Source organism: Mesocricetus auratus, unplaced genomic scaffold (genome assembly GCF_017639785.1).
Source record: "Mesocricetus auratus isolate SY011 unplaced genomic scaffold, BCM_Maur_2.0 Super-Scaffold_100046, whole genome shotgun sequence".
Classification (NCBI taxonomy): domain Eukaryota; kingdom Metazoa; phylum Chordata; class Mammalia; order Rodentia; family Cricetidae; genus Mesocricetus; species Mesocricetus auratus.
In genome coordinates this window covers 4,056,931-4,079,001 of record NW_024429223.1, presented here as the reverse complement: position 1 = coordinate 4,079,001, position 22,071 = coordinate 4,056,931, and the positions used below count along the sequence as shown (strand labels likewise).

Below are 22,071 nucleotides of genomic sequence, written 5' to 3'. Positions count from 1 at the left end.
GACTTTATTATTATTACTTGGTGGTAGTTGTTCTTTTTGCTGCCCCTCCTTTTTTTATACCCCCCCCCAAGGTCTCATGTAGCCCAGGATGGCCCTTAATTCTCAATGTGGCCAGGGATGATTTTGAACTCTTGGTTCTGCCACCTCAGTCACACCCTGCTGAGATCACAGGAGTGTGCCACCTAGGTTATTTGTCTTCTATAAAAAAAGTTACTTAAGCCAAGCAGTGGGGGTGCACGCCTTTAATCCCAGCACTCGGGAGGCAGAGGCAGGCAGATCTCTTTGACTTTGAGGTCACCTTGGTCTACAGAAAGAGTTCCAGGATAGCCAGGGCTACACAGAGAAACCCTGTCTCGAAAAAAACAAAAACAAAAACAACAAAAAAGCGGTAGTGTCTTTGCCCGGCAGAAGTAAGTCTATTTTTCGTGTCTTGTTATTTTTCTTACCTAGGATCATCTACTTCAGTGTTGGAGTTTCTGTCCCAAAAAGACAGAGAAAGAATTAAAGAAACGAAGCAGGCAACTGACCTTGACCTGAAAGCAGCTCAGGCCAAGGCCCGGAGTCTGGCCCAGGCGGCCTCCAGCAGCAGAGCCCAGACCCCCACGCCGGACCTCGCATCCAGCCGGTGGCATCTGGCGGCGGGCGGGGGGACGGCGGCCACCGCAAGAGCCAGCAACTTCAAGCCTTTCGCCAAAGATCCCGAAAAGCAGAGACGATACGAAGAGTTCTTAGCTCTCATGAAGAAGGGTCAGAAAGGTGGGTGCTGTCCGGCCTGGCTGGGGTGGCGGCCTCTCTGTGCTCCTCCTGGTCACAGGCTGAAAGCCGACCACCCTGGTCTGTAATTGGCTTTGCTTGCTTTGGTATAAACAGTGCAGAGGCTCTGGGCTTTCATTCGCATTTGATCCTAAAAAGCAAGCACGGGGTAGAAACAGAGTTGAGCTATAATCCCAGCGCTGGGGTGTCTGAGGCAGCGGGATCAAGAGTTCAAGGCCAGCCCCAGCTACGTAGCAAGTCCTCGTCTCGAAATTAAAAAGCAAAGCCAGACGAAAATCACAGGAAAATGCTAGGGAAAGTTTTCTCCCGGAGCACAGGCCGTAGTTGGATGGACCAGTGTCCTTAGCCAAGCATCAGTTTTCTAGATCTCTCTGTACCACCGAATAAGTAGAAGTCAGTGAAAAGCATCTTACTGATTCAGGTCTGGAGAGACGGCTCAGCAGTTAAGAACACTGGCTGCTCTCACAGAGGACCTGGATTTGATCCCTGGCGCTACCCACATGGCAGTTTATGACCATCCTTAACTCCAGTTCCGGGGGACCCAACAGATGTGCCTGTAGGCACAGCATTCACACACATAAAGTAAGACGAACCCGAGAAAAAGAAACGCCGTACGCAGGCGGGCGTGATATTGCCTGCAGGTAGCACCAGGTGCACCCCGTCTCCGTACAAGGGTCTGGACGCCCGTCCTCTGAGGAAGTGGAGTCCACCCGACGCCCCCCCCTAAGCACCGTGTTTTTCCCTTGGAGTAAGACAGTGCCCCGTCCCCCATGCCACAGATGCTCTGGAGCGATGCCTGGACCCCAGCATGACGGAGTGGGAGCGAAGCCGAGAGCGGGAGGAGTTTGCCCGGGCGGCCCAGCTGTATGTGTCGTCACACGCCACCCTGTCCTCCAGGTTCACTCACGCCAAGGAAGAAGACGACACGGATCAGGTTGAGGTTCCTCGGGACCAAGAGGTCTGTCGCCAGCATGTGCCTATCTGGTGAATTTCATTTTGTGGTTTGTTTGTTTTTTGGTTTTTCAAGACGCGTTTTCTCTGTATTGTTTTGGAGGCTGTCCTGGAACTCGCTCTGTAGACCAGGCTGGCCTCAAACTCACAGAGATCCTCCTGCCTCTGCCTCCCGAGTGTTGGGATTAAAGGCATGCGCCACCAACGCCCGGCCCGTTTTGTGTTTTTGCAGTTGTAGGGATGCAGCTGAACCCAGACATTCATACACGTTATGTTCGTGGTCTAACCATGAGGCCACATTCCCAAGCTCTGAGTCAATTTAATTGTGTATGTATATTCATGTGGGTGTGTACACTGTGTCTTGAGTGCATTTGCACGTATGTGTGCATTGTAGAAGCCTAAGGTCAACATTGAGTGTCCTCCTCAATTGCTCTGTAACTTACTTTATGTGGGTTTTTGTGCGCGCGCGTGTGTGTGTGTGTGTGTGTGTGTGTGTGTGTGTGTGTGTGTGTGTGTGAGAGAACCTCGTATTGGCCAGCTGGCCTGGACCTCCTGCTTCTCCTGCCTCAGCCTTCCAAGTGCTGGGGTTGCAGGTGTCAGTCACCACGTCTGGCTCCGCCTGGTCTTTTTGAAGCAGGGTCTTTCACTGAACTAGGAGCTCATTGACTGAGCTAGATGTGCCGGCCAGCGAGCTGCAGGGACCCGCCTGTCCCCTTCCCCGGTGCTGGGTTCTGGGCACGTGCTCTTGCACCCCCCCTTGCGTGGGCTCTGGGGATGTGAACTCAGGCTCTCAGGCCCATGTGGCTTGTACTTCTGAAGGAGCCACCTTCCCAGCCCCTCCTAGTGATTTTAAAATTTGAAACACCACGCGCCTAAATATCTTAAATCAGGAAAAAGAAAAAAAAATACACACAGCCTAGTGGAGTAAGAAATTTAGCTTATGGGATATTTAAGCAGTGTAACTCTCTTTGATGGTTCAAGACCAGTGTTTATTTATTTATTTATTATTTATTTTTGATGGAAGTCCAATGGGATGAAGCTTGGTGTCTTAGAAATGTATATGTTTATTCTTACTTTATATGCATGAGTGTTTTACATTCATGTATTTCTCTGTGTACCACATGGGTGCCTCGTACCTTCAGAGGTGTTGGAGTCCCTGGAACTATAGTTACAGATGGTCGAACCATCCTGGTGCTGGGAATCAAACCTGGGTCCTGGAAGAGCAGCCAGTGCTCTTAATTATTGAGCAATCTCTCCAGCTCTGACCTTTTGTTTGTTTGTTTTTGAGACAAGGTCTTTCTATATAGATCAGGCTAACTTGGAACTTTCTATGCAGTCCACCTGAATCTGTTTCCTGACATACTTTTTTTTTTTTCTCGAGGCAGGGTTTCTCTGTGTCTTTGGAGGTTGTCCTGGAACTAGCTCTTATAGACCAGGCTGGCCTCGAACTCACAGAGATCCGCCTGCTGTGAGTTTGAGGCCAGCCTGGTCTATAGCCTGAGTTCCAGGACAGCTAGGGCTCCATAGAGAAACCCTGACACACACACACACACACACACACACACACACACAATCACCTTTATATGTGTGCGTATCTACACGTGAGTATTTGCATGTGAGTGCAGTGCCCATGGAGGCCAGGAGAGGGCACTGGATCCCCTGGAGCTGGAGTGACAGGCAGGTGTGAGCTGATGGACGGTGCTGTTGGGAATGGAATTTGGGTCCTCTGCAAGAGCAGTGTGCTATCCTACCTGCTGAGCCATCTCCTAACTGAAGCTTCATGTGTCTAGCATGGAAGGCTGGTGAAGCCCGTTCTCTGACGGCACCTGTCTCTTCCTAGAATGACGTCAGTGACAAGCAGTCGGCTGTGAAGATGAAGATGTTCGGGAAACTCACCCGAGACACGTTTGAGTGGCACCCTGACAAACTTCTGTGTAAGAGGTTTAATGTCCCTGACCCTTATCCAGGGTAAGTTGGGCTAGCCTGCCTTTACATCAGTAAACAGTGTATCCACTCCATTACAGCTCACTTAAGAAAAACATTTTTTAGATTTATTTTCGTCTTGTCGTCGTGTGGGCGTCGAATCCCCTGCATCTGGAGTTACAGGTGGCCGTGAGCCACCACGTAGGTTCTAGGAACTGAAGCTGTGCCCTTTGTAAGAGCAGCAAATGCTCATAACCACTGAGATGGGCTGGAGAGACGGCTCAGAGGTCAAGAGCACCGGCTGCTCTTCCAGAGGTCCTGAGTTCAGTTCCCAGCAACCACACGGTGGCTCACAGCCATCTACAATGAGATCTGGCGCCCTCTTCTGGCATAAAGGCATAAATGAAGATAGAGCACACACACATAAAATAAATAAATGAAATCTTAAAATAAATATTGGGAGTTGCAAAGTTTGCACACTTACTTGTTTTGTATTTTTGTTCATGTGTGTATCTGTGTGTTTGGGGGGTGGACTCTAGGTGGACAACAGAGTGTCAGGTCCCCTGGAGCTGCAGATATAGGACGTGGGTGCTGGGAACCCAGCCTCTGCAAGAGCAGTAAGCAGTCTTGACTGCTGAGCCATCTCTCCAGCCCTGCCCTCCCCACTTTGATTCATGGGTCTGTGTGCTCGCCACATATATTTAGACCTCTTAACCCATCACTAAAATAAGGGTAACCTTTATTCCCTGTCTTGATGAAGTCATGTGCTTTGTTTGTTGTTTGTTTTGGTTTTTTAAGACAAGGCTTCTCTGTGTAGCCCTAGCTGTCCTGGAGTTCGCTTTGCGCCATTTTAAAAATGACTCTCATGCATTTTACTTTAAAAATGTTACTTACAGCTGGACATGGTGGCACACTCCTTTGATCCCAGCACTTGAGAGGCAGAGGCAGGCGGATCTCTGTGAGACAGAGGCCAGCCTGGTCTATGTAATAGAGACACTTTGTGTCAAGCAACAGTAGCAAGTGTTATTTGTGTTTTCTTTTTCCTTTGTGTGTTTCGGAGCTTGCTGGGATCAAACCCAGGCCTTCCTCGTGCTAGGCAAGCCCTCTGCCTCCAGCCTAATACCCAGGTCACTCACTGCTTAAGAGCACCGGCTGCTCTTGTGGAGGACCAGGTTTGATTCCCAGCACCCACGTGGTGGTTCGTAAACATCTGTAACTCCAGTCGCGGGGGAATCTGATGCCCTCTTCTGACCTTCACATGCAGGCACCAGGCACATGTATGACACACACACATACATGTAGGCGCTCATGTACATAAAATGAGTAAGTCAACGCCTGGTTTTGCCGGGCGTTGGTGGCGCACGCCTTTAATCCCAGCACTCGGGAGGCAGAGGCAGTCGGATCTCTGTGAGTTCGAGGCTGGGCTGGACTGACAGCCTCCAAAACAATACAGAGAAACCCTGTCTCGTAAAAACAAAACAAAACAAAACAAACAAAACAAAACAAAACAAAAAGCACTGGTTTAGCCTCTTTTTATTTGATTAAAAACAATCCCAGGAAGCATATTTGTAGAAAGCTCTAGTCCTTATTATTATTATTATTATTATTATTATTATTTGTTCTGTTTTGCTTTTGTTTTTTAAGACAAAATCTCTGTGTGGACCTGCTGGCCTTGAACTCACAGAGATCCGTCTGGCTCTGCCTCTTGTGCCCTGGGATTAAAGGCGAGCGCCACCATGCTCCGTGTTCCTTACTCAGGAAAACGCAGGGGAAACTCAGGGGTTCTAAAGTCGGGTTCTGCCATCCAGAGCTGCTTTGAGAAAGCAGACACGTCCTGAGACCCTGCGGCCAACTGCAGAACCGACGAGCAACTTTTAGCAAGCCTCTTGGAAGAGGGCTTCATCCCCACTGTTGTTATTAAAATTCCTTCTCTTTCCATTCTTAACCCCCACCCCCCACGCCAGCTCAACGTTAGTTGGCCTGCCCAGAGTGAAGCGGGATAAATACTCAGTCTTCAACTTCCTGACGATCCCGGAGCCAGCCCCTCCACCCACCACCCCAGCTCCCAGTGAAAAAGCCCCGCGGGGGCCGCAGCAGCAGCAGCAGCAGCAGCCGCAGCCGGGTTCTGACAGTGAGTAGAACTCCCTGGCACCTAGGTACTGACCTCACGGGCTGCAAGGCCCCTTGAGAGTTGCTTGCATCTGCGCATGGGCGGGCGCCTGTCAGTCAGGCCAGGCTAGTGTTTAGCCTTAGAGCTTGGGTCTGTCTGTGCCTGCCCCTGTCCCAAGTGCTGTGCTCTGAGCCTGCCTGGCCCATCCGCGGTGCACCGAGGCTCGATCGCTCGCCCGCTCGCTCTGAGCCTTGAAGAGTTTGCCTCCCGTTTACCAATCCCAGTGTGGTCGGGTTCCTCCTGCCTTTCAGAATCCAGGAAACCGTCCCGATGGGACACATCCAAACCGGAGAAGAAGGAAGACTCCATTAGTGAGTTTTTGAGTCAGGCTAGATCAAAAGTCGGCCCACCGAGACAAGACCCCAGCGCCTCCGGAGACAAAGAGAAGGAACGGGCCCCGGAGCCAGGCCCAGACAAGGTATGGGGCCCCGGCTGTCCGTCTCTGCCAGTACCTGTGGCCTGGTCCCCTCTCTGTGTGACGAGTTCTCTCCTCAGTGGTAGGGGTGTCGGTAACTGAGGGCACTGTTGCCCGAACAGCTTTCTTTGCTCATGGAGACCAGCGGCAGATGATGCGGCCCTGGGCTGTGCCTGGCTCGTGCCCGTTAGACGCAGCACAATCGTAGCTCTGAGAAAAGGCTCCGTGCTTCTGGCTAGAACAGCCCTGGCTTAGCATAAACCGTCGAGTCCAAACTTAATGTGCTCATACGAGCGGATACGAGTTTCCAAATAATAGGCGGTCACTTTTGTGGTGAAAATACCCCTGAGTTCTCTCGCGTTTTCTTTGCTTTCTGTACACATGTGGGTCAGAGGACAACCTATGAGAGTTGGTCCTCTCCTTCCACCGTGCGGGGCTCGGGGATTGAGCTCAGGTCAGGCTGGGCAGCAGGCACCTCTGCCCCCTGAAGCATCTCACCAGCCTGCTTTGCCTGCCCTTTTGAGACAGGGTGCTGCCGTTGTAGGCTGGCTGGCCCTGAGCTCCTCGGCCTCCTGCTGCAGCTTCCTGTGTGGGATGATAGGCGTGTGACCATCATGCCCAGATCAGTCTTGTTACGTTTACCTTGTCAATATCATTGTATTTACAGTGGATTTCTCATAAATAGCATGCCCTTGCATGTTATTTAAAATATTTTTGATAATCTTATATTTTGAATATTTACATTAGTTACTGATACTTTTGGATTTAGTTGCCCGATTTCCACCTGTGTAGTTTCTTAATCTTTTTTTCATATTCACTGCTGGTTCTGAAGGCAGTCTCATATAGCACAGGCTGGCTTCAAGCTGCCTGTGTAGCCGAGGCTGGCTCTGACCTGTGTTCACCCTCTGTCTTAGTTAGGGCTTCTGCTGCTGTGAAGAGACACCATGACCCCTTGAAGACTCTTATAAAGGAAAGCCTTTCATTGGGACTGGCATACAGTTCAGAGGTTCAGTCCATTATCATCATGGGGGAAGCATGGTGGCAGGCAGGCTTGGTGGTGGTGGAGAAGGAGCTTAGAGTTCTAAGTCTCCATCAGCAGGCGACAGGAAGTAGTCTGTCTCACTGGGCGTGGTTCGAGCGTTTACGAGACCTCGTGGCCCACCTCCACAGTGACACACTTCTTCCGACAAGGCCACGCTGTTTTCTCTGAAGCCCCACCATAGCTGGTGACCCAACACTCAACACCCGCAGGGGCAAACGGTGGTGGTCCTGGGACTCTCATGACAGAGTCACAAGACCTTTGGGTAGGTAGGATCCTACAGCTCCCTGGTCGTTTTTGTGAACCTCTCTCTGTCTCTCTCCTTTGTTCAAAGTGGTACATCTTTGCTGAACTCTCGTCAACGTAATAAACTTTCTGGTACCGTCTCCATTCCGCCGTTGGATTCAGTAATGAGTTTGGTTTGCTCGGGGTCTTGTAACTTAAATGAGCCCATGTATATTAATCTACATCGGGCCATGTGGTGTCACCTGCTGTTTCCTTTCCGTGTCTGGCTGGCCACACCCGTGACTCTGCCCTTCTTCCCGGTGCCCTCAGTCTGGCTCTCCTGCCTAACCTAACCCTGTCCAGCTATTGGCCAGCCGGCTTCTTCAGTAAACCAGTCACAGTGACGAGTATTCACACCGAGTAAAGGAGTATTCTAAGATCTCTGTTAGCTCCAGGCCAGCTGGACCCATATAGAGAATTCCAGGCCATCCAGGGCTACATAGAAAGATTCTGACTCCAAAAAAAAAAAAAAAAAAAAAAAAAAAAAAGCCTGACAAAGCTAACATTTTGTCATTTCAGTATCTGTTTCTCGTGTTGTATTTTCTTGGTTGTCTGTAGACTGCTCTGTTTTCCTTGGTTGTCCATAGACTTCTCTGGTTTCTTGGTTGTTCATACCCTGCTGCAATTTCATCTCTGGGTCCTCTGCAGGTCTGTTAATGGCCAGTCTCCAAGAAGGGCCTCAGCTGCATATGCTTCCTGAGTATATTCTAAGAGTCCCACAGAGGGGAGAATGCTACATGCTTAGTTAGGCAGTAGTGATGGATACCCTAAACTGTATTTTTTAGGGGGCGGGGGATGTTTCCAGACAGGGTTTCTCTGTGACTTTGGAGGCTGTCCAGACACTTAGCTCTGTAGACCAGGCTGGTCTCAAGCTCACAGAGATCTGCCTGCCTCTGCCTCCCGAGTACGGGGATTAAAAGCACGAATCACCAACACCCGGCCCCATTTTTAAAAAAGTGTGTGAATGTTTTGTCCGCATGCACATCTGTGTGCCATGTATGTGCGGTCCTTGCCGAGGGCAGGAGAGGACTTCTGGTCCCTGGAAAGTGGACTTACAGGTGGATGTGAGCCGACACGTGGGTGCTGGGAATCCAATCAGGACCCCAGGAAGAGCGGCCAGGGCTCTGAACCGCCGAGCCGTCTGCCCAGCCCTCTTATCTGTGTGCTCGTGTGCGAGCACGTGCCCCAACACATCGAGTCCCTTTGTTCCTGACTCTTTCTTCTCTGTCCCACAGACTGCAGATCAAGGCGTGGACACACAGGGGGATGGGGAAGGTAGCCGCCCGCCCATGGACTTATTCAAGGCCATCTTTGCCGGTTCGTCTGACGAGAAGTCCTCGTCCTCAGAGGAGGAGCAAGATGACAGTGAAGACAGTCAGGAGCTCACCGAGGAGGCCGGCTTTAAAACTTCCCAGGAAGCTGCTGCCACAGGGGAGACCTCTGTGACCCAGGGTATGGCCGCCCCCTGGCGTGGGCACTGAGGGAGGAGCGAGGGCTTTAGGTGCAGTGTTGTTCGTTCGTGTTGAGACAGTTTGGCCTTGAACACCCCGAGGCTGCGCTGGGACCTCTGTTTCTGTTTTCCCCACCTCCCAGGTCCCGGGACTACAGGCTCGCACCACACTTGGCTTTGCGACCTTAAACTACGACAAATGACAGTTGTCAGTTAGTGATATTTCATCATATACACAAGCTGCGCGAGTGCGTGTGTATACGTGTGTTAGTGCGTGCAGGTGTGTATGTGTGCACGCATGTACGCTGGAGCCAGAGGTCAGCCTTAAGTGTCTTGCCTCCTGAGCCAACCACCACCTTGCTTTTTGGGTGCCATGCCTCTATAAACATCTAGGTCTCACGGGTGTCTGGTTTAAAAAGCAGCCTCACTATCAAGCCCCAGGACCCCACCCACCTGTCCCAGCACTGAAATTACAGTGCATGAATGTTCATTCTGGGCTCAAAATCAGGTTCTCATGCTTGTTTGATGCCCTCCCTCCAGCCCTTTCATCATTATATATAATAATCAATATGTGTGTGTGTATGTGTATATGTATGTATATGTTGTTTGTTTGCTTTTCAAGACAGCATTTCTCTGTAGCTTTGGAGGCTGTCCTGGAACTCGCTCTGTAGACCAGGCTGACCTCGGACTCACAGATCCACCTGCCTCTGCCTCCCCAGTGCTGGGATTAAAGGCGTGCGCCACCAACGCCCGGCCCTCATCGTTATATTTTAATTTGCATGAGTAGAGTCCTGGGTATTGATTCTTTTTTTTTTTTATCTAATTTACATCTCTGATATATATTTTAAAGATAGTTGTGTTTGATAATGCTGATTTCCCAGTTTAGCCTAATTAAGAAGAATTGAAAAAAAGGACAGGTTTTCTTTTAAAACTGTTTTTTTCTAAGGGTTGTGGGTGGAGCTCAGTATCTAGCTTGGGCATGATCCTGGGTTCTTTCTCTCTCTGCCTGGTTGCTGAGGGAGTGTTAGGGCTCTAAGGGTTTGGTCCCAGGCGTACAAGGATGTTCAGGTTGCGCTGTCTATGGGATCTGGTATGCTTCGGTTGGCTCTTGCGAGCATAGCCTGACGTGCTAACCCTTGGTCTTCTCTCGTTCCCGGGCCCCACACCTGCCCAGAAAGCTGGCCTGCTTGTTCCCTGCACCTCCTTGAGCATTCGAGACGAAAACGAGAGGCCATCCCAAGTAGGGAGACTTTGGGATGCTGGAGCCAGGGCGGCCTCCCTTCTGCATCTTGGAAGGTTCTGTGTGCCCTGACACCTGAGTATAAATCCCGAAGGCCTTGACCAGGGTGTCACACCGTGATATGGTGCAGTGTTTACTGTTAGATGATTACAATATTGGTTTCTTTTTCCCCCCTGCGGATAAACCCTTGTTTTATTTTTATTTTTTTTATTATAAAGTCATGTATACCTGAAATCTAAACATTTATTTAAAAGTAGGCTGGGTGTAGTGGCACATGCCTTAGACCCCAGCACTCAGGAAGTAGAGGCAGGTGGACCTCCAGGAGTTCAAGGGCAGCCTCCGTCTGCATGGTGAGTTGCAGGACAGCCAGCAACTATGCAGTGAGACCCTGCTGCCAACAAAAATGTTAAAAAGTAGCTAGAGGCAGAGTGCCTGCCCCACACGCAGTGACCTGGGTTCGATCCTCACAGACGGTACGTGCCCAGAACTGGTGCATGGATAAGAAACCATCCTCAGCTATGTAGCTAGTTCAAGGTTAACCTCCATGTGGAGTGCATGACCCCAGCCACGGTGGCTCCCCGGGGACAGCCAGCCACGCCCTTTGCTCTGTGTGGCCTCGTGTAGCTGACCTCCCAGCTCCAGTGCCCACAGGCAGAGGTGGCCTTCACCCCGTGTGTCACCGTGCTCCCGCTCAGCTCTGCTGCTTCCGCGGAGCAAGGAAAGTGCACCCAGGCTCGGTGCTGCGCCAGCGCCGGGCGGATGAAACTGATGTGCTTCCACCGCCGCTGCTGTTTTTCAGCCGCCGAGCCGGAACCTTGTGAGCCTGCAGTCCCCTTCCCCATCCAGAAGGCACAGATCGATGAGCGAGAAGAGTTCGGGCCTCGGCTGCCTCCTGTCTTCTGCCCCAGTGAGTACTCACCCGCGCGCGCGCGCCCCTGCAAAGGAACAGCGCCCATAATGGCCCGTCCGCCTGTCTGCCCGACTCCACACCCACCGAGGGTCCGCGAGTGTCCCCGGTTATGGGCGCCCCTGGGCACCCGCCGCCTGCCTCCACTGAGTGCCTGCCTGAGCCGCAGTTTCTTTACAGTCCGGAAGCTGGGCACGCCCTCTCCTCCTCAGCTTTGAGATGCTGGGAGCATCTTAGGTGTTGTCATTTTACAGGGCTGTTGTGGTGATATGACTCCAGCACTCAGGACACCGAGGCAGGAGGATCACAAGTTTGAGGCTAGTCAGCCCCTGTCTTAAAAAAATAAAAAAAAAATAAGCCGGGCGTTGGTGGCGCACGCCTTTAATCCCAGCACAGAGGCAGGTGGATCTCTGTGAGTTCGAGGCCAGGCTGGTCTACAAAGTGAGTTCCAGGACAGCCTCCAAAGCCACAGAGAAACCCTGTCTCGAAAAACCAAAATAGATAAATAAATAAATAAATAAATAAATAAATAAATAAAAGCTCACTTTGGAAATGAAGAAGAGTCAGGAGTGGTGGTGCACACTTAGTCCTAGCACTCGGGGGGGGCAGAGGCCGGTGGATCGCTGAGTTCAAGGCCAGCCTAGCCTGGTCAGCAGAGTGAGTTCAAGGGCTACATAGTAAGACCTTGTCTCAAAATAAATAAATAAATAAATAAAAAGAGATGGGAGGGCATTGTGGACTGAAGAGCATTTTCTGAAGGGCTTTGGCTCACAGAGCGAATGAAACCAGCCTGCCCCTTCGGCTGTTGGCACAGGCCAGCCCGTCTCCCCGGTGCCCTCGGCGGTTTCTGCACAAGGCCACATGGCAGCGCCCCCTGTGGAAATGTTCAGACTGTTTTGTTTTGTTTTTTTACCATGGCTCTGAAGGCCAGGTTAACAAATATGATACCATGGCCCACCAGGAAACTCCCATAGTATTCACCCCTAAATACTGGCGTGGCTGAAGACCCCAGCTTTCAAAGAATGCCAGCAGGCATGTGTCTCTAGACTTTGGTTTGCTCCAGGTTGGTGTTAGTACTCGCTGGCTTTGCAAAGTACTCCGGCTTTTTAATGCCCTTTTCCCAGAATGCCCTTGATATCCATAAAGTAGAAATAATAACTTGGTGCATGGGGTGCTTAGGGGGGGCATGATTTTCAAAAAGTAGGACTAAAAAAACAACTCGGGGAGGTGAAATTTTGGTTATCCGACTAACAATATGGTGAGGAAACTTCGGAGCCGTTTTGGCGGTCAGTGTTCTCCCTGTCCCTGACGCGTTTACCATGTCCCCCTCCTCCTCCCCCAGACACTCGCCAGAAGCTTGAGACACCTCGAAAAGAGAAACCCAAGAAGAGCAAAGAAAAACACAAGACCAAGAAGGAGCCCAGACGGAAGAAGGAGAAGGTGAGAGCGCGGAGAGGGGGCGGGAGAGCCCTGAGGAGCACAGAGGTGCGCCCGTCAGGCAGGAGCTGGCGCACAGCCAGGACTCCCTGCTTGCATGGCTGGGGCAGGGGATGGATGCGGGGTCAGAGGGCAGCCTGGGCCACCTAGCAAGAGGGTGTCTTGAAAGTGTAAATCATTAGGTAAGACTAAAAAGTGGATGCTGGGTGGGCAGGTGGGTAGGTGGGTGGGTAGGTAGGTAGATAGGGTGGGTGGGTAGGTGGGTAGGTAGATAGGGTGGGTAGGTAGGGTGGGTAGGTAGGTGTGTAGGTGGGTAGGGTGGGTAGGTGGGTGGGTAGGTAGGTAGGTGGGTGGGTGGGTAGGTGGGTGGGTAGGTAGGTAGGTGGGTGGGTGGGTAGGTGGGTAGGTAGGTAGGTGGGTGGGTGGGTAGGTGGGTGGGTGGGTAGGTGGGTGGGTAGGTAGGTGTGTAGGTGGGTAGGTGGGTAGGGTGGGTAGGTGGGTGGGTGGGTGGGTAGGTGGGTGGGTAGGTGGGTAGGTTGGGTAGGTGGGTGGGTAGGTAGGTGGGTAGGTGGGTGGGTAGGTAGGTGGGTAGTTAAGTGGGTAGGGTAGGTAGATTGATTGATTTTGGACCTGAAGAGATGGCTCAGTGGTTAAGCACACTGACTGTTTTTACAGACGACCAGAGTTTGTGTTCCGGCATCCGCATGGTGGCTCACAACTCTAGGTCTAGTCCCGGGGGATCTGATGCCCTCTTCTGGCCTCTGCAGGCACTGCATGTGTGTGGTGCCCAGGACACACACAGGCAGAACACCCAAACACATGGAAATACAGAAAAAGAGACATTGGCAGAGGATTTGATGTACTTGGTAGTGAAAGCTGAACAGTAAATAATAAAAGTGCCCCCCGCCACCTCATGGTCACCACAGACTGAGCTCGTGGTCCTCAGTGGGCATCTGAAGGGAAGGAAGCTTGAGGAGGAGGAGGGGCGACGGGTTCCGCGGTCACAGTCCCCTCCCCTGCCGTCCATGTGCTCCTCACGCTATGACCTGCAGTGACTGGTGTTAGCAGCAGGTACTTATGTGGCACAGCCAGGGTACATGCAGTTAGAAACCAAGCTTGGTCAACAGGAACTAAATTTACCCCCTGAGCTCTTCCCCAGCCTCCTCAACTCATCAGTCGTCAAGGAAAGTCCCTGTTGCTCCTCTCGTTCCTAACCCTCTTTTTCTTTCTTGTTTTTTTTGTTTGTTTGTTTGTTTGTTTTTTCGAGACAGGGTTTCTGTATTGTTTTGGAGGCTGTCCTGGAACTCGCTCTGTAGACCAGGCTGGCCTCGAACTCACAGAGATCCCCCTGCCTCCACCTCCCGAGTGCTGGGATGAAAGGCGTGCGGCTGACCCTCGTTTTCTTTCTCCCAGAAAAAGAAGCACAAGAAGCACAAACACAGAAGTCGGCAGAGGAACAAGAGGTCGGGAAGAAGCAGCAGTTCCGAGAGCTCGGGCAGCAGCGACAGCGATGGAGGGGAGCCAGCAGACCTGTCCCCCCAGGAGCTGCTGAGACGGTAGGCCCTGCGGGAGGGTGGGCGGGGTGTCCCCAATGCCCCGAGGCTTCCAAACACACAGCCTGCTTGCTTCAAGGTCAGTGTCAGGGCACTCGCCTGTCACCCCAGCTCTTGGGAGGCTGAGTCAGGAGGATCTCAGATTTAAGGACAATGTGGGTCACACGGCGTGATAGTGTGTCTCAAAAACCCAGAGTGGGGGTAAAATAGAAACAGAGGGAAAGAGATTCAGACCCAACTAAGATGGCCCCCTTTTCAGTTTTAGCCTCCTCCATCGGTCTTCTGTTAACCTTCAAAACTTCCGTGCAAACACACACACACACACACACACACTCACACACTCACACATGCACACACAATACAACTATGTACACATGCACAATCATACACACACATAATCATACCCATGCAGATACACTAATCATAAAAACACACTCATGCGTACTCACACCACGCGTATGCACACAGTCACACATGCAGTCGTACACACATGCAGTTACATACACCCGTCACATTTCAAGACTGATTTATTTGATGTGTATGAGTGTCTGCCTGCACGTGCATGCAGTACCCAGGGAGGCAGGGAGGGGGCGTTGGGTCGGTTGTGGGCTGCTATGCCACCACCTCGTCCTGAACCCAGATCCTCAGCAAAAGCAGTGAGTGTTCCTAACCACAGAGCCGTCTCTCCAGCCCACCCAGGCTGTAACATGAACGGCCTCTGTCCAGTTCCCAGTAGAGCCCTTGTCCCCTCGGAAAGCTCACAGCAGCCCCGCTGTCCTGCCTCTCTGTCCGCACCCTGGTCTGGGAAGGTCCACTCCAGCCGCCTAGAGTTTCTCTGTCTCGTGGCTCCTAACACACTCCTCCCACAAACCAGTTCTAAAGACCCGTGAACCCGGCCTGAGCCCCACTCCTCAGAAGCGATTTTCTGTCACTTTCCTGTGTCACGATAAAAGAAACGGACACAGAACAAATTGAGGGAGGATATAACACGGAAAATGGACCCAGAGACTGATATTGGGGTTCGAGCTTCAAGCTGACGGTCAGAAAAGCAAAGCAGCCAAGCCACCAGCTTCTTACTCCACCTCAGGCCGAATGGCTGATCCTGCCTCCACAAGCTCTCACCAAGCCTCAGACTGAAAGCTCTCCTTGGCGTGGCTGGAGACTGAGTGCTTCTTACTGACTTCTGTCTTTTACATCCCTCCAGTGCTGGGATGAAAGGTGTGAGCTGTAATTCTAGACTGATTCACTCTTGTACAGATCTGGGTAGCCTAGACTCAATCCTCATTATTTATCTCCTTTTGTTCAGCCTGGGAGCCCAGCCCCTGGGACGCTGCCACCCACATCCACGGTGAATCTTCTCAGTTAAACTCCAAATACGGCCACGCCAACAAACGCTACCCACACACCTGTTAGTTAACCCCACTCCCACCTGCTACCGCCCTCCTTGTCTGAGACAGGTCTCACCGTCTGACCTGGGCCAGCCTGGCATTCACTGTGTAGCCCAGGCTGGCCCGAAAGCCGTGGCGATTCTCCTGCCTTTCCCTCTAGAACGCTGGGATTGCAGATGTGAACCTCCAACCCTGGTTCTGACATCATCGCTTGATTGGCAGGACGCTGGCTGCTGTGGGAGCCTTACCCCACAAGCACGGGCTCACTCCGACGAAAGGATTTGTCAGGAGAGTGTCACACCGGGCAGAAAACCCAGGCTGTGTGCTGATTGACATGTAAAACTTACATAAAGACTGAAGGGTATGGTAGCGCACGCCTGTAATCCCAGCACTTGAGAAGAGGTTCAGGAGTTCAAAGCCATCCTGATCTGCACAGCAAGTTTGAGGTCAGTCTGGGCTACAGGAGATCCTATCTAACAAACAAACAGAAACCCAAACCAAGGAAACAAAAACAAGGGCGGACGCCTGAGAGGCAGCAGATGTAGCTGCTCTTGAGGCTTGATCTTTGAGGCCTTTAGGTAGCACTATGTGCTCCGCGCTTTCAGTCACCGTAACAGCCAGGCTAATAACGGGTAACGAGAAAAGGAGCCTCCATTTCAGAGGGTCCAGCAGACGCTCAGGTGTCCCTGCTGATCTGGACCTGGGATGCAGCCGCACACCGAGGTGCGAATGGGGAGCACAGCTAAAGGGAGGAGGCTGAGGTCCCCCGTCTGCTTTAAGAGCGAAGGAGAGTCCTCTCTCTCGTGACCCAAGGCCTCCCACTCGAAAGAGAGTCCTCTCTCTCGTGACCCGAGGCCTCCCACTCTCCACCAGGGAACAACTTGGGAGAGTTACTTGTGGCTCCTGGAGCTCAGACTCAGGTCATGAGGCTTGGGAGCAAGGGTCCTCACCTTCAGGGCCACCTTTCCAGCCTCCTTCTTTCGTCCTTTCGAAAAAATAGTACCTTACCCAGGCCGTGGTGGCACACAGCTTTAATCCCAGCACTCAGAAGCCGGGTGCAGGCGGATCTCTGAGTTCGAGGCCAATCTGGTCTACAGAGTGAGTCCTAGGACAGCCGGGGCTACACGGAGGAACCCTGTCTGGAAAACCAAACAAAAGAGACAGTATCCCGTTATTTATCCCAGCTGGCCTGGATGGGCCGCGCCCGCCAGTCCTCTGAGTACTAGGACTGTCAGGGTGCACAACCATCTCCTGCTAAGCTTCCTCTCTCTCTAGAGGAGTCACGTGTAACTCAGTTGCGCGTGTTTTTCCCTGTCACGCTTACAGCGCTGAGGGTTGAACTGCCTCACCCAAGCCAGTGCTGAGCACGGAGCTGGCTCCTCAAGCCACGATGGAATCACATTTACTAGCTCTCTGCGCTGTGTTGCCTAGGCAACGGTAGCTGGTTGGTCCTTGGCTGTGTGGTGTCCCTTTATGTAAATGACAAATGGAGTGTTGCCTGTTCTGACCTTGGTCTTCTCCCTCGAGGGAAGCCCTACTCTGAGTCAGCTGAGTTGAGGGAGTTTGCAATCTTCTCGTTCCTTTTGTGACAAGGCCTTGCTATCTGGCCCATTCTGGCCTCGAGCTTTCGATCCTGGGACTACAGGTGTGCCCCGCCATGCCCAGCCCCCACTTCCTTGTATTCTGAAGTTGAGATTTCTGGCCGACGACTGGAAAGCTTTGTGGGCCCTGAAGTCAACATGGTTTTTGTCCCTTTCCAAAAGTCCCATGTGAGTTGTGTGAAGCTAGCATCAGAAGACGTTATTAGAAATCCATCCTGGGGGCTGGAGAGATGGCTCAGAGGTTAAGCGTGTTGACTGCTCTTCCAGAGGTCCTGAGTTCAATTCCCAGCAACCACATGGTGGCTCACAACCATCTATAATGGGACCTGGTGCCCTCTTCTGGCCTGCAGACATACATGTACATGTAGAACACTGTATACATAATTAAAAAATAAATCCTTTTAAAAAAAAAAAGGAAATCGATCCTGATACAAGATGTGGGTCTGTGGACCTCACTGTGTGTCCTGGAAATAAAAGAACGGTTTAAAATAAGGACCAAGGAGCTGGAGAAATGACGCAACAGCCGTGCTCTGATGGAGGATCCCAGTTTTGTTCCCAGCCCCACAGCAAGCCGCTGTAACTCCAGTTCTAGGGGAGCTGATGCCCTCCTCCAGACTCCGAGAGCACCTGTGGGCACGCGTACACACACACACATACACACGCACATCACACACATACACACACACATATACGCACAAGCACACACACTGTAAAAATGATAATAATAAATCTGAAAAGATAAAGTGAGGATTAAGGCCAGCCGTGGTGATTCCCACTTGCAGTCGTAACAGTTGGGAGCTGAGGCAGGAGGATTACTGTGCATGGGCTAGCCTGGGCTGTTGTCTAAAGCCTGTATTGAGGGTTAGGAACGTGGCACATTTTATTTCCGGTTGTGTCTCATCCCCTTCTCCCTCTCCCGCTTTCTTCCCAGACTGAAGTGTCTCCCCCTCAGAAGGCAGTAGTGGAGCCCTGCCCTGGCCTGGCCCAGCCAGGAGTCTCCTCCATGACAGACGGACGTCCATCGACTCCCAGCTCTCACATTGTACAGAATGTATTTACATGTAAATTCCTGCTGTAAAATAATTTTTTAAAAACATTTCGCAGGCTGCCCTGGAAGGTTGCAGGAAATGATTTCTATTTTTAACCCCAGTTCCTGTTACAGTGTAAAAGGACTGAGAAGTTTAATTAAAGTGGCTCTTATTTATTTATTTTTTCTAATGTGTCTCTTGCTTTCTCTTGGACTTTCCTGGAGGCCCTACAAAGAAGTGAAGGCTTTTCTCTGGATTTGGTGTTAAGTTGGCCGAGTCCAGTAAGGCAGCTGGGACCCGGAAGAGGAGGGATGGAGGAGGGGGTTGTCGTCCTAGGGCGAGGAGCCCTCTTGGTGGTGGTGCCAGGAGCCCAGTGGGCCGACTGAGCGGGTGGATGTGCACATCCTGGGCCCTACTGGGGGGAGGGGGCAGAAACTCACCTGAGCCAGGCTCTGGTTTCACCCCAGCACTTGGGGGGGGCATGGGGGCAGACTTAGCCACACAATGAGTTCAGAAGAAAATCATGCTGTGTTTAACCCACGTGAGAACCCTTTTTCCTGCCTGTAACTATCACTGGAATTTTTTTTGTTTGTTTATTTATTTTATTTAGGTTAGAGACAATCTTGTTTCACATGTCAATCCCAGCTCCCTCTCCCTCCCCTATCACTGGAATTGTAATGGATCGTCCCTTATAAATACACAATAAATACCCTGGTCCCCAGAAGCCTCACCCTGTTCCATCCAGGTCATTCTGTAACCTATTTGTCAGCCACCTACCAGACACAGAGTGGGTGTGCTGCGAGCCCCTACACAGGCAAAGGGCAGAGACTGACCCGCGACAAGGAGCCAGGGTTCAGGGCGGCCCGAGGGTAGGGTCCCCGGTTTTGGACCCCAGTCTGCAGAGACCATGTGGCCAGAGATGATTTTTTTCCAGGGCGCTCCGCCTTGGGAGCCTCTTCTGTTCCTTTTGGCTCCCGCCTCCCCACTGCTCTCCCCGCGGCTACCTCTCCGTCCTCTCTCCTTTCAAGATGGGGTCTTGCTATGCAGCCCAGGCTGGCCTGGAAAGGAGCGGTCCTGCCTTGAGCCAGGAAGGGGACTGGTACGGGCGAACCCCGGTGCAGCAGCACGTGGATCCGAAGGGCTCGGCGCAGCGGTGGGCGCGCGGTGCCACCGTTCCCCGCCGGGGCCTACGACTGGCCTTGCCGGGCAGGGCAGGCTCCGAGATGGCCTCCCCACCAGCCCCCCGGAAAGCCACGGGGGATGCCAGGAAAGGTTCTGCAGAGAATAGGAAGGGTTCAGGAGAGACCAGGAAAGCTTCTATGGACAGCAGGAAATCTGCCGAGGCCAAGACAGACCCCGGAGAGGCCCAGAAGGGTCCTGGCGAGGTCAGGAGGAGGAGCTCTGCACGGAAGAGCTCCACCAAGGGGAGTTTGGGGGAGGACAGGAGGGTTTCAGTCGGCAGCAGGAGGGTTTCAGGCGATAGGAGGAGGGTTTCAGGCGACAGAACATCAGTCGACAGCAGGAGGATTTCAGTCGACAGCAGGAGGATTTCAGTCGACAGCAGGAGGATTTCAGTCGACAGCAGGAGGGTTTCAGTCGACAGCAGGAGGGGCTCCAGCCAGAACAGACGGAGTTCCAGCGACAGCAGGAGGGGTTCAAGCGCGGACAGGGACAGTTTGTCCTCTATCCCCGTCAGCGTGCGACCCAACAGGTTGCCATTGATCACCCTGATGAAAGCCTTGGGCCGCTTCAAGCTGTCCCTCCCGGAAATCCGTCGGAGCTACAAGCTGGCCCCCCGCGACCCCCTGGCCTTGGACACGGATGTTATCCCGCGTCCGAAATACCACCACAAGGCAGTAGTGAGGAGGTTCTGGGGCAACCACCAGCCCCTCTCCAAGGTCAGAACCACCCGCCAAGGTCGCAGGACGCAAATGACCTTCCCACCACCCGAGTGCCCCCCGCCCGCGACCCCCTCTGCACCCCTGCCACTGCCCGCCTGCCTCTGCAGAGGCCCGTGCAGCCCCCCGAGGACGTGTGCACGCCAGGCCACCCCCTCTGCACCCCTGCCACTGTCCCCCTCTGCAGAGGCCCGTGCAGCCCCCCCCCAGGACGTGTGCACGCCAGGCCACCCCCTCTGCACCCCTGCCACTGCCCGCCTCTGCAGAGGCCCGTGCAGCCCCCCCCTGAGGACGTGTGCACGCCAGGCCACCCCCTCTGCACCCCTGCCACTGTCCCCCTCTGCAGAGGCCCGTGCAGCCCCCCCCCCGAGGGTGTGCACGCCAGGCCACCCGCGACGCCTGCCCCTCGTTCCCACTGGAAGTGAAACCTGTGGGCTCCCAGAGCCCCTGCTAGCCAACGCCTCACCCTCTGCATCCCCAAGCCCTGTGCACCCCCTTTAGATCCCGGGAGCCCCCTCTGCACCTCCGGTGACTTCATCCATCCTACCTTCCTGGAAGCAGAGAGCAAACTCCTCTCCCTCCTTCCAGCGTTCCTTCCCGCTGCTCCCTCAGCTCAGCACTGGGAGTCCTGCTATGCCTTTATCCCATGATTCTCAGCTGTGGGAGGAGCGGGGTAAGGGATGGGCTGTTTTCATCTTATCCCGCACCTTTGGTTTTCAGTTTTGTTGTTATAATTCTCATACAGTCCAACCGAGCAACGTGTACGTTGAAAATGTCTTTTTTTTTTTAGCATTTTCTTTTTTCTTTTTCTTTTTCTTTCTTTCTTTCTTTTTTTTTTTTTTTGAGACAGGGTTTCTCTGTCTTGTTTTGGAGGCTCTCCTGGAACTGGCTCTGTAGACTGGTCTCGAAATCACAGACATCTGCCTGCCTCTGCCTCCCGAGTACTGGGATTAAAGACATGCGCCAACGCCCGGCTTTTTTTTTTTTTTTTTTTTTTTTTTTAGCATTTTCACATCGTGTAGCTGTTACAGCTTTTGGACATTTGTTGTAAAAAAATTATTTTATGTGTAAGAGTGTTGCCTGCATATATGTGTGCACACCATGTGCGGTGGTGCCTGCAGACACCAGACGAGGGCCTCTGAACCCCAGAATGCGAGTTACAGAGAACTGTGAGTTAGTGTGTGGGTGCTGGGAACTGAATCAGGGTACTCTGCAAGAGCAAGGGGCATTCTTTGTTTTGGTTTGGCTTGTTTTTGGGGTTTCCGTAGGCAGAGTTTTCCTATCTTGGGAGTTGCTTCCAAATTACTACACACAGGGTTTTAATACTACTTACAAGTGTTCGGCCAATAGCTCTGGCTTGTTACTAGATAACTCTTACACTTAACTAACTTAAATTAACTCATATTTCTTATCTATGCTTCCCCATGTGGCTCATATATATACATACATACATACTACATACTACATAATACTACATACATACATACATACATGCATACATACATATATATCTGTAGCTGGCATCTCTTGATTCTGCTCTTCCTCTTCCCAGAGTCCTCTGTGTCTGGCTGTCCTGCCTATACTTCCTGTCTGGCTACCGGCCTGCCAGCTTCTCTATTAACCAATGAGAATAAATACATATCCACAGTGTACAGAAGGGTTATTTCATAGCATTTCCCTTTTTTGTCTAATTAGAAAGGAAAGGTTTTTTTACATAGTAAAACTATATATATATATACATATATATATATATATAAAACAACAGTTACTAAGTAACAATTACAGTTACAAGCTAGTTCAGTCAGTAGAGCCCGAGACTCTTAATCTCAGGGTTGTGGGTTCGAGCCCCACGTAGGGGCTCAGATGAAGCATTACTCTGTTCTTTATCAATAAAAACTGGGGAGTCAGATCCTGGGGTAAGAGCTTGATAGATCAGAGAAGCAGGGAAGCCAACCAGTCCTCCCTGCTCCCTTCCTTCCTCCGAGCAGAGAGCCAGATCCCTTTCCAGCCCA

The 22,071-nt window shown here is 52.0% G+C and overlaps 2 protein-coding genes and 1 long non-coding RNA gene across 3 annotated transcripts in view; 2 read left to right on the top strand and 1 right to left on the bottom strand.

The window, feature by feature from the left end:
* The window catches only part of Gpatch1 (G-patch domain containing 1), a 45,873-nt gene extending 27,532 nt beyond the window's left edge, over positions 1–18,341 (top strand). The window contains exons 11-20 of the mRNA XM_040735468.1: positions 451–756; positions 1,554–1,732; positions 3,566–3,693; positions 5,613–5,779; positions 6,070–6,236; positions 8,793–9,009; positions 11,047–11,154; positions 12,497–12,594; positions 14,005–14,147; positions 18,065–18,341. Of these exons, the coding sequence (XP_040591402.1) occupies positions 451–756; positions 1,554–1,732; positions 3,566–3,693; positions 5,613–5,779; positions 6,070–6,236; positions 8,793–9,009; positions 11,047–11,154; positions 12,497–12,594; positions 14,005–14,147; positions 18,065–18,095 (1,544 nt within the window). The 3' untranslated portion in view covers positions 18,096–18,341. The remainder of the gene's footprint in view (positions 1–450; positions 757–1,553; positions 1,733–3,565; positions 3,694–5,612; positions 5,780–6,069; positions 6,237–8,792; positions 9,010–11,046; positions 11,155–12,496; positions 12,595–14,004; positions 14,148–18,064) is intronic.
* Positions 58–20,705, bottom strand: LOC121135983. Its single transcript, XR_005873091.1, has 2 exons — positions 20,607–20,705; positions 58–904 (listed from the first exon to the last, which is right to left on the bottom strand). It is a non-coding gene; the product is annotated as an uncharacterized LOC121135983 (long non-coding RNA).
* Positions 19,326–22,071, top strand: part of Wdr88 (WD repeat domain 88) — a 35,571-nt gene continuing 32,825 nt past the window's right edge. Inside the window, exon 1 of the mRNA XM_040735469.1 lies at positions 19,326–20,059. Within this exon, the coding sequence (XP_040591403.1) occupies positions 19,385–20,059 (675 nt within the window). The 5' untranslated portion in view covers positions 19,326–19,384. The remainder of the gene's footprint in view (positions 20,060–22,071) is intronic.